General features: G+C 43.6%; 1 protein-coding gene across 2 annotated transcripts in view; it reads right to left on the reverse strand.

The window, feature by feature from the left end:
* Positions 1-14,971, reverse strand: part of LOC140741066 (solute carrier family 15 member 1-like) — a 94,792-nt gene that overhangs the window by 23,177 nt on the left and 56,644 nt on the right. For both annotated transcript variants that reach the window (XR_012102001.1, XM_073070755.1), the window contains exons 11-13: positions 11,688-11,780; positions 9,723-9,890; positions 7,026-7,114 (exon numbers count right to left, since the gene is read on the reverse strand). Coding sequence is in view for 1 of the 2 variants with exons in the window: in XM_073070755.1 (XP_072926856.1) it covers positions 7,026-7,114; positions 9,723-9,890; positions 11,688-11,780 (350 nt within the window). In the remaining variant the exon portion in view is untranslated. The remainder of the gene's footprint in view (positions 1-7,025; positions 7,115-9,722; positions 9,891-11,687; positions 11,781-14,971) is intronic.

A 14,971-nucleotide genomic window follows, 5' to 3' on the forward strand; every position in this document is an offset into this window, starting at 1 on the left:
CATAATCCCTCAGTTCTTCCACACAGTTAAGAATCCTGCCATTAACCCTGCACTCTGCTTTCTAATTCGGCCTTCCAAAGTGAATCACTTCACACTTTTCTGGATTGCACTCCACTTCTCAGCTCAGTTCATCACTGATGGTCAGTGATGTCTCCAGCATTGTTCGAATGGTTTATACCCATTTTCAGCAACCTGAGCATTTATTGACAATTCCTAGTTGTCCTTCAGAAGGTGAAAAGTGTTCATTCATCTGAAATTGTTCGGAGGACAAAGTGACGAGAGGAGGTGATCCTAACATTCACAGGTTGAGAGGAACATGGTGTTGGAGGAAAATCAGCTACCCATTTGGAGCTGGGCATTGGATTGGTGATAGTGGCTGAAAAAGAATGGCCTATCTCCTGGGGGCAGGGGTCTGGTACCTCAAGAGGAATAATCAGTTGATTGAGGCATGGGAGTAAGTGGGGGAGAGAGTGGTGGGGTGAGATGGCTGGAGAGGGTGGAACCAGTAATCCACATTCTATTGTTCTAGGAAACTGTTTTGAAAGCAATTAATTAACATTGTCTCCAGTTAGAATGAGTCTCTCCTTCAACATCTCAGTTTCAGTCAGAACCTTACATGCAGAACCCCTGTGATGGAACACTTATTATAGGAACTGTGAAACCAGTGATGAGGGATTACAGGAAGAGTGTGTGGCTCAGCTAACTGAGTTTCCAAAAGGAGCCCAAGAATCAGGAGATACAAAAGCTACACATTCAGAAGGGATGGTCACTCCTTGAGAGAGTCCTTTGCGCTGTGAGAACAGTACTGCATCAGATCAATTGCGAGAATGTGACGAGTGCGCATGCCGCCAATGGATTGATTGCACGGTGAATCGAATGGGTCTCCTGCGTGTCAGATGGTGCTCTATTTTGGGCGCAAGCTTTCAAGTGCGTATGCATTTCGTCTTGGCAGACTTGGTTCATCGTTCCCACACTGTAAGTTGCCCAGTGTGTACTGTTACTAACATGACCAGTAAAAAAGTTTAATTATACTACTCCACTGTAATTCTTGCGATGTGCAGACATAACATTGGGCAACGAGGATCAAATCAAGACTGGGCCCTCCACTCCAAGGGCCCAGTCCGTTTTGGGCTGCACCCCTGGAACCTGACTGCGATGGAAGACGACCTTCCTGGACTACATTGAGCTTCTACCAATGTTAACACCAGCAGCAAAGCTGGAGGAGGCAATGAAACTCAAGCTGCACTACATGCACTTGGGAGAACTCGGGCAGAATTATTTTGATGCTTTCCACCTGCAGAATGAATCTGAACTGACAGATGCATTTGAGGCCTTGGACAACGTTTGGGGATGCAGGACAATGTTTTTACAGCATGCTTCAGGTTGTCACAGCTGCGACAGACCCTTGGTGAGAACGTAGATAATTTCATCACAAGACTGACCCTAGTGGCGCAGGAATGCAAGTACAAAGATATCCACTGAGTATATTAAAAGACGTGATGCTTGTCCAAGCGTTAATAGTTGGAGCCCATGGTGCGAGGACACAGTAGAGCTTCCTGTCTGAAAAGCACGATTTGTCCTGCGACAAAGCACGCTGGACAGCTTGCCACCGGGAGGCAGTCAAGAGAGGCCTTGCACAGATTCAGCGCCCTCCCGAAAGCATCAATGCTTGCCAGCAGATACCGACCACCAGCCTACAGTCTGCACAGAGATCATGCAAGTCTCCACAGAGATGCCCAATGGTCTGATTGCAGGCATCAAAAGACAGTCTCTGCCAGTTCAGTCAGGTCAGGCAGCTCGAGAAGGTGTCCTTCACTAAGCAACACACCATGAGAAACCAGTAGAATTCAATCAACTCTGCACAAGAGGATGGCCAGAGTGAAGAGTTTCCAAACCCATGACATTGCCCACCAAAATCACTCTCTTACTTGGTTACACTCACAGTGGACTACCAGTCCATGAAATTTGCGCTGGTCACGGCGGTCAACCGTCATCTTGCTAAGTGGATTATCCTTACACCAGATTCCAAAAGTACAATGGCCAGACTCTGTGTTCTGTAGCTACACTGGAGAAATTATGAGGGGCATGGATAAGGTGAATGGTCACAGTCTTTGTCCCACGGTAGGAGAGTCTAAAATTAGAGGGGTCAGGTTTAAGGTGAGAGGGAAAAGGTTTAAAAAGGGTCTGAGGAGAAAGTTTGTCCACATAGAAGATGGTGGAGAAAGTGTGGATGTAAATGGTGTCTTTATGCCAGAAGTGGTTTACCAAGGGCACTTGTTTCACTTATCCATGAATGTGATCAGGGGAGGTAAAGAGCCTAATTTAAGACTTCAGGTTATAGGAGCAAAATTAGGCCATTTGGTTCGTCCAATGCTCTTCTATTTCATTATGGCTGATCCATTTCCCTCTCAACCATTCTCCTCCATGCTCCATATAACCTTTCATGCCTTGACTAATCAAGAACCTATCAGCCGCCTATGCATCAAATTCCACAGATTCACCCCCTCTGGTTAAAGAAATTCCTCCTCATCTCTGTTCTGAGTCAATGCCCCTTTATTTTGAGGCTGTGCCCTCTGGTCCTAGACTCCCCTACCAAAGGAAACATCTTCTTCACATCCACTCTATCTGGGCTTTTCAACATTCCATAGATTTCAATTAGATTCCACCCCCCCCCCCCCCATTCTTCTAAATTCCAGTGAGTACAGGCCCAGAGTTTTCAATCACTGCTCATATGGTAAGCATTTGAATCCCAGAATAATTTTCATTTACCTCCTTTGAACCCTCTCCAATGTCAGCACATCCTTTCTTAAATAAGGGGCCCAAAACTGCTCACAATACTCCAAGTGAGGCCTCACCAGCGCTTTATAAAATCGCAACATTACGTCCTTGCTTGTATATTTCAGTCCTCTCAAAATGAACACTAACATTGCATTTGCCTTCCTCATCACAGACTCAATCTGTGAATTAATCTTTAGGGAATCCTGCACAAGGACTCCGAAGTCCCTTTGCACCTCAGATTTTGGAATTTTCTCCCTGTTTAGAAACTAGTCTATGCATTTATTTCTTCTACCAAAGTGCATGACCATACACTTCCTGACACTGTATTCCATCCTCCACTTCTTTGCCCATTCTCCCAATCTGTCCAAGTCCTTCTGCAGACTCTCTGCTTCCTGAACATTACCTGTCCCTCCACCTATTTTCCTATCGCTGCAAACTTAGCCACAAAGCCATCAATTCCATTATCTAAGTCATTGACATGTAACATAAAAAGAAGCAGTCCTAACACAGGCCCCTGTGGAACACAAGAAGTCACTGGCAGGCAGTGCAATATATTCCCTTTATTCCCATCTTTGCCTCCACCCGATCAGCCAATACTCTATCGATGCTAGTATCTTTCCTGTCATACCATGGGCTCTTATCTTGTTTAGCTGCCTCATGTGTGGCACCTTGTCAAAGGCCTTCTGAAAATCCAAGTACACAACATTAATTAATTCGCTTTTGTCTATCCTGCTTATTATTTCCTCAAGGAACTCTAACAGATTTGTCAGGCAAGATTTTCACTTAAGGAAACGATGCTGACTTTGGTCTATTTTTTCATGTGCCTCCAAGTACCCCGAAACCTCATCCTTAATAACGGACTCCAACACTTTCCCAACCACTGAAGTCAGGCCAACTGGCCTATAATTACTTTTTTCTGCTTCTTGAAGAATGGAGTGTTATTTGCCATTTCCCAGTCCTCCAGAACAATGCCAGAATCTGTTGATTCTTGAAAGATCATTACTAATGCCTCCACAATCTCTTCAGTTACCTCTTTCCAAACTCTGGGATGTAGTCTATCAGGTCCAGGTGGCTTATCTACCTTTAGACCTTTCAGCTTCCCAAGCACCTTCTCCTTAGTAAGCACAAAGACACTCACTTCTGACCCTTGACACTCTCGAACTTCCGGCATACTACTCATGTCTTCCACAGTGAAGACTGATGCAAAATAGAACCATAGAACACTACAGCACAGTACAGGCCCATCAGCCCTCCATGTTGTGCTGACCCATATAATCCTTTAAAATATTACTAAACCCACACTACCCCATAACCCTCCATTTTTCTTTCATCCATGTGCCTGTCCAAGAGGCTCTTAAATACCCCTAATATTTTAGCCTCTACCACCATCCCTGGCAAATCATTCCAGGCACTCACAACCATCTGTGTAAAAAACTTACCCCTGATGTCTCCCCTAAACTTCCCTCCCTTAATTTTGTACATATGCCCTCTGGTTTTTGCTATTGGTGCCCTGGGAAACAGGTACTGACTATCCACCCTATCTATGCCTCTCATAATCTTGTAGACCTCTATCAAGTCCCCTCTTATTCTTCTATGCTCCAAAGAGAAAAGTCCCAGCTCTGCTAACCTTGCTTCATATGACTTGTTCTCCAAACCAGACAACGTCCTGGTAAATCTCCTCTGCACCCTCTCCATAGCTTCCACATCCTTCCTATAATGAGGTGACCAGAATTATAGTTATTCAGTTCATCTGCCATTTCCTTGTCTCCATTTCTATCTCTCCAGTGTCATTTTCTAGTGGTCCAATATCTACTCTCACCTCTCTTTTACTCTTTATATATCTAAAAAACAACTTTTGGTATCATTTTTTATCATTTTGGCTAACTTACCTTCATATTTCATCTTCCACCCCCTATGGTTTATTTTTAGTTTTCTTCTGTTGGTGTTTAAAAAATTCCAAATCCTCTAACTTCCCACTAGTTTTGCTCTATTATATGCCCTCTCTTTTGTTTTTATGTTGGCTTTGACTTCCCTTGTCAGCCACAGTTGTGTCAGCTTGTCTTTAGAATACTTCCTTTTCTTTGGATGTAGCTACCCTGCATCATCCAAATTGCTGCCAGAAATTCCACCCACTGCTGCTCTGCCAATATTCCTGCTAGTGTCCACTTCGCATCAGCTTTGGCCAGCTCCTCTCTCATCGCTCTGTAATTCCCTTTACTCCACTGTAATACTGATACATCTGACTTTAGCTTCTTCCTCTCAAATTGCAGGGTGAATTCTATCATATTATGATCGCTGTCTTCAAAAGGTTCCTATACCTTTATCTTAAGCTCCCTAATCAAATCTGGTTCATTACACAACACCTGCCCAATAGTTATAGGAAAGAGACACTCTTTCACCTAGTGGGCTCACCACAAACTCTTCCAAAAAGCCATCTGGGAGGCATTCCACAAATTCTCTCTCTTGGGTTGGAGCATCAACTTGATTTTCCCAATCTATCTTCATATTGAACTCCCCTATGACTAACATAACATTGCCTTTTTGACATGCATTTTCTGTCTTCCATTGTAATTTGTAGACCACATCCTAGCTAGCGTTTGGATGCCTGTAAATAACTCCCTTCAGCGTTTTCTTATCCTTGAAGTTTCTTAACTCTACCCACAAGGATTCTACATCTTCCAATCCTATGTCACCTCTTTGTAAGGATTTGATTTCATTGTTTACCAGCAAAGCCAAACCTCCTCCTCTGCCTACCTGCCTGTCCTTTTGATAGATTGTGTATTCTTGGATACTAAATTCCCAACTACAATTGTCTTTCAGCCATGACTCATATCTGCCAATCTGTAACTGCACTACAAGATCATCTACTTTATTTCGTATACTGCGTGCCTTTAAATATACCACCTTCAGTCCTGTATTTGTCACCCCTTTCAATTTTGTCCTCCTTTTATACTGCAACCCCTTCCAATGACTGCAATTTTTCCCTATCATCTGCCTGTCCTTTTCTGACAGTCTCTCTATACACTACCTCTGCTTGTAAACCTCTCCTCAGCCCTATCACTCCAATTCCCATCACCTTGCCAAATTAGTTCAAACCTTCCCCCACACCTCCAGCAGACCTGCCTGCTGTCCATTCTGTACAGGTCACACCTTCCCTATAAGAGATCCCAATGATCCAGAAATCTGAAACCCTGCCCCCTGCACCAGTTCCTCACTCATTCGTCTGTACCATCATCCTATTTTTGCTCTTTACTGAACAGAAATAGGTTTAAAAAGTGCTGTCCTGCATCAGCCATGTTGGGGGAACCAGCATTGAATTCTCTAGTACAAGAGCACCAGCATGGTCCAGCAGCTAAGTTCCAGTTTAAGGAGGACTGCCAGTCAATGTTTTACAAGGCCCATCCAGTGCCATATGCGGTGGGCTCAGAGGTGGAAGAACCTGATCAACTGCAGAGAGCAGATCTCCTACAGCTGGCAAATTTGCGGCAAGTAGTGTCAGGCCATGATTGTTTGGTACCAGAGATAAAGTCTACATGTGAATCTCACGGGAAGAAAACTGTTTATGGGCTGTGTCCGGCATTGTCACGGTCAAGTAGCAGAGCTTGAGCTGACAGACCGACAGATTGCGAGGTGACATTTGGATTATATCGTTAGTGAACTGGCGGGGGACTCTGGGAAGCTACAGAAGCATCCTCTGCTGATGAAGCCAGCATCCCAGCAGATGAACCAATGGACTCTTCATCAAGAGAAGAGGAGATTTACAGCCCAGTGCCCTCAACATCAGCTAACCAGGAAAGCACAGAGAGGGAAGCTACCACACCACCCCCGCAGCATTCTACAAAGGTGTGCCAGTCAGCTGACTGGTACCAAGCAGGATATACATTTCACCATTTTTCATCGTTTACCTCACCTACTCTCTCCCTCTGCGGTTCTCATCGACAGTGGGGAGGGATGTGTCATATCATACCGATTGTGAGAATGTGGTGAGCGTGGATGTGGCCATTTGATAGCACAATGAATCGATTGGGCCTCCTGTGCAAGGAGGGCTCTCTCTTTTTGGCGCAGGCTTTCTAGTGCGCATGTTGTTTGTCTCGGCGGGCCCGGTTCGTCACTTCCACACTGTAAGCTGCCCGGCGTGTACCGTTACTAACATTACAAGTAAAATCGTTAAACAATACTACTCCATTGCCATTCTTGCACCGCGCATATGTAACAAGAAGGGTGAAGTATAGACCAATGGTTCTTACTGAAGTTGCAAGTTTATCTTCTCAAACAGAGGATAGATGACTCCTTCAAACAATGGCAACAGCAACAGCACAAAGAATACGTTCAGGGTCTAGAACAGAGTAGAAACATGGAGATAAAGGGTGCAAAGTAAATCAGAATAACCCCTGCAGACTGTGGGAACGTTGAAGCTCTGGGGCTGGATGATGAAGCCCGTGTTCTTCTCTTACCAACCAAGCCTTTACCTCAGCTCACTGTGACTCTGGGGATTGGACCACTTTCCCACTCACTCTTGGGTTCACATCCCTCCCCCAGTGAGAGGTTCACACCTCTTCCTCCCCCCCTTTGATTGGTTGACATCCCCTCCCTTTGAGTCCGTGAGTTTCAGATCCCCACCACACTCCTCCTCTCCCCACTGATACATCTTACTAATTACTTTAAACCTCTGCCCCTTGTTTTTTTGTCTCGTGCTAAGAAAACAGAGTAAACAGGACAGCCCTGTTTAGGCTTTTCACAACTTTATACATCTCAATTCAGTTTGTTTGCCAAAGCCTCCTCTATTCCAGAGAAAACAGCTCCAGCCTATTCAATTTTTCCATGTAGTGAACATTTTATAGAATGGGCAATATTCTCATTAATCTGGAGGAAAGAGCTATAGATGTTGGAAATCTGAAGAGAAGTTATTGACCTGAAATAATTACCCGGTTTTCTGTGCACAGGTGCTACCTGAGCTACTGACTGCTTCATCTCCTCACAGTTAGCTCATATCTGCCTTAGATATGGGCCAAACACAAGTAGATCAGCCAAGCTTGGATAGGAATCATAGATTAGTTGCACTGAAGAGCCTGTTTCCGTGCTGTATGACTTTATCTCCCTTATGCTCTCTGAATTGCAGTTTCACCTTTCCCATGATGTGAATAAAACTGTGTACAATAAATGAGCTGTGGCCTTAGAAGCATTGTACACTGTCTCAGCAAAACCTCACAGTTCTTATGCTCTAGTTAATAAAAGAAAGGATCCTACATGCTTTTTAAACCATGTAATTGTCTGTTCTGCTGCTTCTAAGCATCCATGAATGCACTTTCAAAGGTCCCTCTCTTCCTCGACATCACTCACTTATTGTACAATCCCTACCTTACCAAATGCATTACTTCATCCACCTCTGCATTACTTTATGGTCTTATGGTTTTATTCTGATGCCTCAGGGGCTTTTCGTAGTTCTAAGTTCTCATTGTCTTCCTTTTCCTTCCTTATCATACCCCCTTTTGGCCTTATAGATCAGGGGGCTCCAGATTTGGCTGTCCCTTCCTGTATCTTTGTGGAAATACTCAGCTTGTGCTCCTCGAGTCTCCTCATACGCCTGCCACTGAGCTACTTCAGTTAATTTTTAAATGCTTTCATAAATGTTTGCCCTATCCCTGCTTAACCCTGCTTCATCCTCGGCCACTATATTAAATGAAACTGATTTATGAATATCATCTCAGCTGCCCAACTTCATTCTCCAAAACTGAATCCAGAAACCCACCTTCCTCTTGTCAACCTTGCTCTGAACTGGCATATAAACTTCACTGCCGTTTAAGAATTCTATGTCATCTATACCTTTTATACCACTGATTACATCCCAGTTAGATTTGGGTAATTAAATATCCCACTTTCACTACACTGGTCACTTCCCATATATCACAAATTTCCCTCCTCCCTCTGCAACTTCTCTCAACTCTCTGGAAGTCTTCAATGTACTTCAGAAATGCCATTGTCCATCCTCTCTTTTCAACTCATACAACCTCTGTGATATTTCCTTCTAACCTATCAAAAAGCTGTCATTTATTGAACTAACATTGATAACACTCCTCCCTTTATTATCCAGTACTCCACCATTTCATCTGAAAAGCTCTTCAGCCTGAATGTTAAACAACCAGCCCTTCCCCTTTTTAAATCATACTTCAGTGAAAGCTATAGATACAGTTAGTGAATGAGCTAAATACACTGAAAAAAAGAGAAACATAAATCAAGATGGAGAGGCGTCAGTCGGTTGTAAGAAGGAGAGGGTATAAGACCCAGAGACATGGGGAGAGGGATATAAACCCAAAGAAGTAAGTGAACTCGGGAGCCACCGAGTGGGCCGTGGACCCCATAATCATGTCTGACTAAACCACAGTCAGGGCAAACGGCACGATGTCCAGATTAACAGGTGTAAATCAGGAAACTCAGAGACACAAGAAGAAAGTCTGACTCTGCTTCAGATCATTTGCCTTATGTACTTCCCCCTTTTGTCTGTTGTCCATCTACAAAATTCTTCTAAGGGTCCCCACCCTTTCAGTTCTGCCTGCGCTTTTCCAAAGCTTTCCTCAGCTCCCTAATAAACTCCTCAACATCCCTGGAGTTCATGTTCCAAACTGACTCCAGAGGTGAATGACACTCAACCTCTGACTCAAGAGTTCATGTTGCTTTCTGGAGCTCATGCCCATTGCCTGCTAATGTGAGGTTCTATGTCTCTTGTCCTCTTCACTTAACTCTCGGATTCATGCCCTCACACTATTTTTGTGTTAGACCTTTGATAAAACCATCTAAATCTGATCCATACTAAATGGCACCCCCAGCATCCAGGTAATGTCCTGGGATGCATTAGCCCAACACTCTGTCAAAGCATCTAAAGCATTGCTTTCAATCAATTTACACCCTTGGCTCTGTCACCACTGAGAGATCTAAGGTGGCCATACCTGCAATTGGTCTGGTTTCAGTTGGAGCGAACCCACATTGCGATCCATCTCCTGCGCCTGAAGGGTCCACCGTGAGCCCTGCTGCTCATAGAGGGCCCAGTACATTGGCAGCAGTAGGTATAACATCAGCAAGTTGCACAGGCGTTTCGCATCGCTGATGATCTTTTTCTGAAACACAATAAATTTGAGCAACAAATGTAATATCAGTATCTCATTTCGACCAAATTACCATGTTTTGGAGTCGGGGCATTGCCTCCCTTTCTCTCTCAAAAGCTGACTACCACCTCCCCATTAAAAAATGTTAAAAATAATTGCTTCAACCGATATGAAGTCAAAGTCTGGTTTATTGTCATGTGCACAAGTACGGTACATATATGCACAGGTGTAACGAAAAATTTAGCTACAACAGCATCACAGGTACATAGTATCATATAAATAGCATGCATAAGAAAAACATAAATTATACCATACTTTTATGAGAAAATGCAATTAGAACAAGATGTAATTTATTTCCATGGGGTATTAGTTCAATCCAGGAGAAACAGAAATGTTGAAAATGGGAGTGGGTACAGGTATGCCCTCTTCTCATTACTACCATCAGGAAGAAGGTACAGGAGCCTGAAGAACCACACTCAGCATTTGGGGAACAGCATCAGATTTCTGAACAGTCCATGAACCTATGAACACTCCCTCACTATTTTGTTCTATTTATTTACTTTTTATGTATTCTTATATATATAATTTTTAATATATTGCACTGTACTGCTGCCACAAAACAAATTTCACAACATATGTCAGTGATATTAAATCTGATTATGATTCTTATTTTGATTATGTGCTTCAGCCCTTTGACACCAACAATACTTAACGATCCAAGTTCAGGATCCTGAACCTACTTTCTCCCCTTATCATAAGACATAGGAGCAGAATTGAGCCGTTCAGCTCACAGAGTCTGCTCCATCATTCCATCATGGCTGATTTATTATGCCCCTCAGCCCCATTCACCTGCCTTCAGTAAGCCATTGCTACTCCTGTACTCAAATCCTTTCATTATGAAAGCCAATGGCCTGCTGCACCTACATGTTTACTTTCTTCGGCCAGATTGTGCCCTTTGCTGTCTCAGCACATCCTAAACCACTGCAGCACATAATTCACAGAAACTCAGGAGCCAATTCAGTAAGTTCCCTTTAACAGCCATGTGGCAATGTCTAGATCTTTGGTAGTACTGTTATCTGCAGGATAACAATCTCCAGGAGATTCACCCTGATGTCCATTGACCCCATCTGCTCTGGGATCCTTGGCAAAGGGACAGACAGGATTTTGTTTTAATGTCTTAACCCACAAATGGTCCCTCACGGACATACTGAATTGCCATCTGTGTCCTAGAGCCTATGAAATTCAGAGCTTATGAGCAATACTTTGTGGCACATATTCTCCATCAATCCCTTTGGGAAACTGAAAAGTTGAGAAGTGTAATCACCAAATACATCTGCAAGATTGACTGGGATTGACTTTCACTCAGTACCCATTTTCAGGCAGGGTGTGAGGCATTCAGCAACAAAAGAAGCCCAACTCTTTGGCACAAAGGGAACATTCAGGACAGAAAGTTAATACAAATAAATGGAAGCATCGGACAATTAATAGCAAGGTGTTCACTGGGTGACCTGCACCCCTTCTGCCTCTTCAGTCTCTCCCACCAGCCTCTGCACCCCCAGCAGAATGTAAAAGATGTTTGCAAAAGATAGCGATTCCCAGGAGAGCAGGAACCTGTTCCAAATAGCTCTACCAATGCTTACCTGAGGCAGGAGTGTAAAGACATATCATTCAATGCAGCTGGTGAGAGACACTGACTTTACACCAAGTTCCCTACAGTACCATTCATGGCAACAGTGTACATACCTCCCAGTGCTGCCTTCACAATATATACTGCTGGTATTCTGGAGGGAATTACACAAAGTTACCTACCTCATAGCTTGCGTCAGCCCAGTCCAACCAATGGTCTTTAGCTTTCTCCTTCTTCTTATTCATCAACCATTTGATCTTGTTTTTGAGTGCACTCTGTACAACCCAAACAGCGCATGGTTAGTCCATTGAGTAGTCAGGTATAATTTGCCCATTCTAAAGACAGCTGATAGATAAGTGTTCATCCCATTATACAAAATGTGATTCACAGCATGCTTATTGAAGGTGGTCTTGAGCTCATCAAGGACATTGGGGGTGCAACCTGATCAACAATGTGTGTAAAATATAGATTAGAGCTCACTCCACATCACCTACATAAGACCTTTAAAGTTCACAGTCAGAGAGGGTTAGTTACACAGTATCATTCCATCTTCTGTCACTACTAGTGCATGTATTATGGGTTAGACAAGCTTATCTTACATTCCCCTTGTGGCAGTTCACCAGAGGTTCCAGACAGAGTAAAGTTTCTTTGAAACGTCCCTTTCAAACACTCAAAGTGCTAGTTTAAATCCATTGAAATATGGAACAGCATTGCCCATTCTCACACTCTGAGTACAAGGTAAACACGTTTCACTTACACAGACTTCCTTTCATACAACTTATGAAATCAAGGATGTGGAGTTAACGCTGAAAAATAGCACTGAGGTCAATGATCAGTCATGATGTCATTTCATGCTGATCAGGCAAAAGAGGGGCTGAGTGGCCTACTCCCGCTTCTGTTTCTCATGTTTTTATCATTATTTGAATAATCCTACTTCACAAGCTATATAGAGCTGTTTCCACACTACACATTCAAATACACACCATACACAGTTTCAGCACAGCAAAGACAAAGTGAAGCTCCAACATTGACTATATGTTTATGATACTATATGATTAAAACACGATTGGAGCAAATTATTCAAGGGCTTAGTACAGAGGAAAGCTCCTTCAATGCTGCCCAAACAACCACTCAGCTACAAATGATAGAGCATAAGGATTCCCATATACTGTACACTGAGAAAACCAGTTAGATACAGAGTAAAGCTCCTTGTATGCTGACTACTCAATCACTCCCAGTGCAAGCTCAGGACAGATTAAATAGAGAGTAGCACTGCTCCTATATAGTTCTTATAAATATTATATAAATACGATTAGTAAGAGATCATCACTTCTCAGATACCAAGTAAAACACCTTCAAAACTATTCTTTAAAGTACACTTTTCATTCAGTTACTGACAATGAAAGGTCATTACGGGTTAAAAAGAGAATAAACTTCCATTGTAAGTGTCCATCAAGCATTCCCAGTAGAAATTCATCAATGACTACTGCCCAAAGGATCTGACATATACCATCGTGAAGTGCTTTGAGAGGCACGCATCAACTTCAACTTTCCAGACATCTTCAAACCACTGCAGTTCCAGGCCCAGGGCAGACACTAGCTCCCTGCCCCTACACTCATCTCTGGAGCATCTGAACAGCAAAGACGTGCATGTTAGACAATTGTTTATTGATTATAGTTCGACTTTCAATACTATAGTTCCAAGCAAACTCATCACCAAACTCCAGACCCTGGGACTGGGAGTTAATGCCTCCCACTGCAACTGGATCTTTGACTTCCTGACCAACAGATCACAATCAGTAAGGAGAAGTAGCAACACCTCCACCACAATAATTCTAAACACTGGTGTTTCACAAGGTTGTGTCCATAACACCCTACTCTGTTCCCTGTACACTCATGACACACGAGTCAGAGGACAGGAAGGAGATAAAGAGCTCGGTAACATAGCATCATGACAACAACCTTTCCCTCAAGTCAGCAAAGCAAAAGAGCAGGTCATTGACTGCAGGAAGAGAGTGGTGTATACACTCATGTCTACATCGACAATACTGAGGTTGAGAGGTGATGCACCATCAATAACTCACGCTGAGACTTAGGAAGTGAGATATCGGCTTTTATTGACTGGAAGAACAACACTACATCCTGGGAAAATGAGGGAGAGCAGCAGACCACAGTCGCCTTTATACAGGGGTCTGTGGGAGGAGCCACAGGAACAGTCAGCAGGGTCTGTGGGAGGAGCCACAGGAGCAGTCAGACAGGTATATCTAGTTCACCACAAGAGGGTTGAAAGCTTCAAGTTCCAAGGTGTGGACATCACTAATAGTCTGCCCTGGTCCAACCACATTGATAACACATCCAAGAAAGCTCACTAACAACTCTACTTCCTCAGTAATCTCAAGAAATTTGTCATGTCCATGCCAATACTCATCAATTTTTTCAATGAACCATAGAAAGCATTCTGACTGGATGCATAACAGCTTGGTATGGCAACTGCTCTGCATGTGACTGCAAGAAATTGAAGAGAGCTGTGGACACAGCTCGGCACATCATATTAACCAGACTCCCCTCTATGGATTCTATCTATACTTCTCACTTCCTCAGCCTGCATAATCAAGGACCCTACCTACACTGCGTACTCTCTTTTCTCCCCTCTCCCATCGGGCAGAAGAAACAAAAACCTGAAAGCACGTACCACCAGGCTCAAGGAAGTTTTTTATCTCGCTGTTATGGACAGACAAGTCAGTGTGAGAGTGGGAAGGAGAGTTAAAGTGATACGCAATTGGAGGCTCATTGTGGCCATTGTAGACAGATCACAGGTGTTCTGGAAAAGTGTCTTCATATATGCATGGTTTATCTGGTGTAGAGGAGCTACATCATGAGCATCAAATGCAAATGTCTAGGTTGGAGAAGGTGCATTTGAACCTCTGCCTCACCTAGAAGGCCTGTTTAGATCCCTGGACAGTGGTGAAGTAGGACATTAAGAGACAGATATTAGACTTCCCAAGTTTAAGGAGAAAGTCCCAGAGAATAGGGAGGGGTGGGTGGGGAGGGATGAGTGGACCAGGGAATCACAAAGAGAATGATCCCTACAGAAAGCTGAAAGAGTGGGTGAAAGGAAGGTCACGTTGAAGCTGTAGAAACAGGAGAGCGTGTTGGATGTGGAGGATGGTGGAGTGAAAGGGGAGGACCAAGGCTGTTCTGCATGGTGGGTGCAGAGCAGAGAGGATGGGTGAGAGCAGACATGGAGGAAATGAGAGAAGTTCATGTGAGGGTTCTATCAACTATGGCAGAGGGGAGGTGGACATGTTTTTATTCACTATTGATGAAGCAGTAACAACAAGATCCGATGCATCTTGCAGGCAAACCTGACCTGATAGGGTTTGGGAGATGCTGTTGTAGAAGCTGGTGTGTAACCTGTAGTCAAGATCTCTGAGGATCTACCTCGGTATGTCAACAAATACACTTA

Source organism: Hemitrygon akajei, chromosome 18, assembly GCF_048418815.1.
Source record: "Hemitrygon akajei chromosome 18, sHemAka1.3, whole genome shotgun sequence".
NCBI lineage: Eukaryota > Metazoa > Chordata > Chondrichthyes > Myliobatiformes > Dasyatidae > Hemitrygon > Hemitrygon akajei.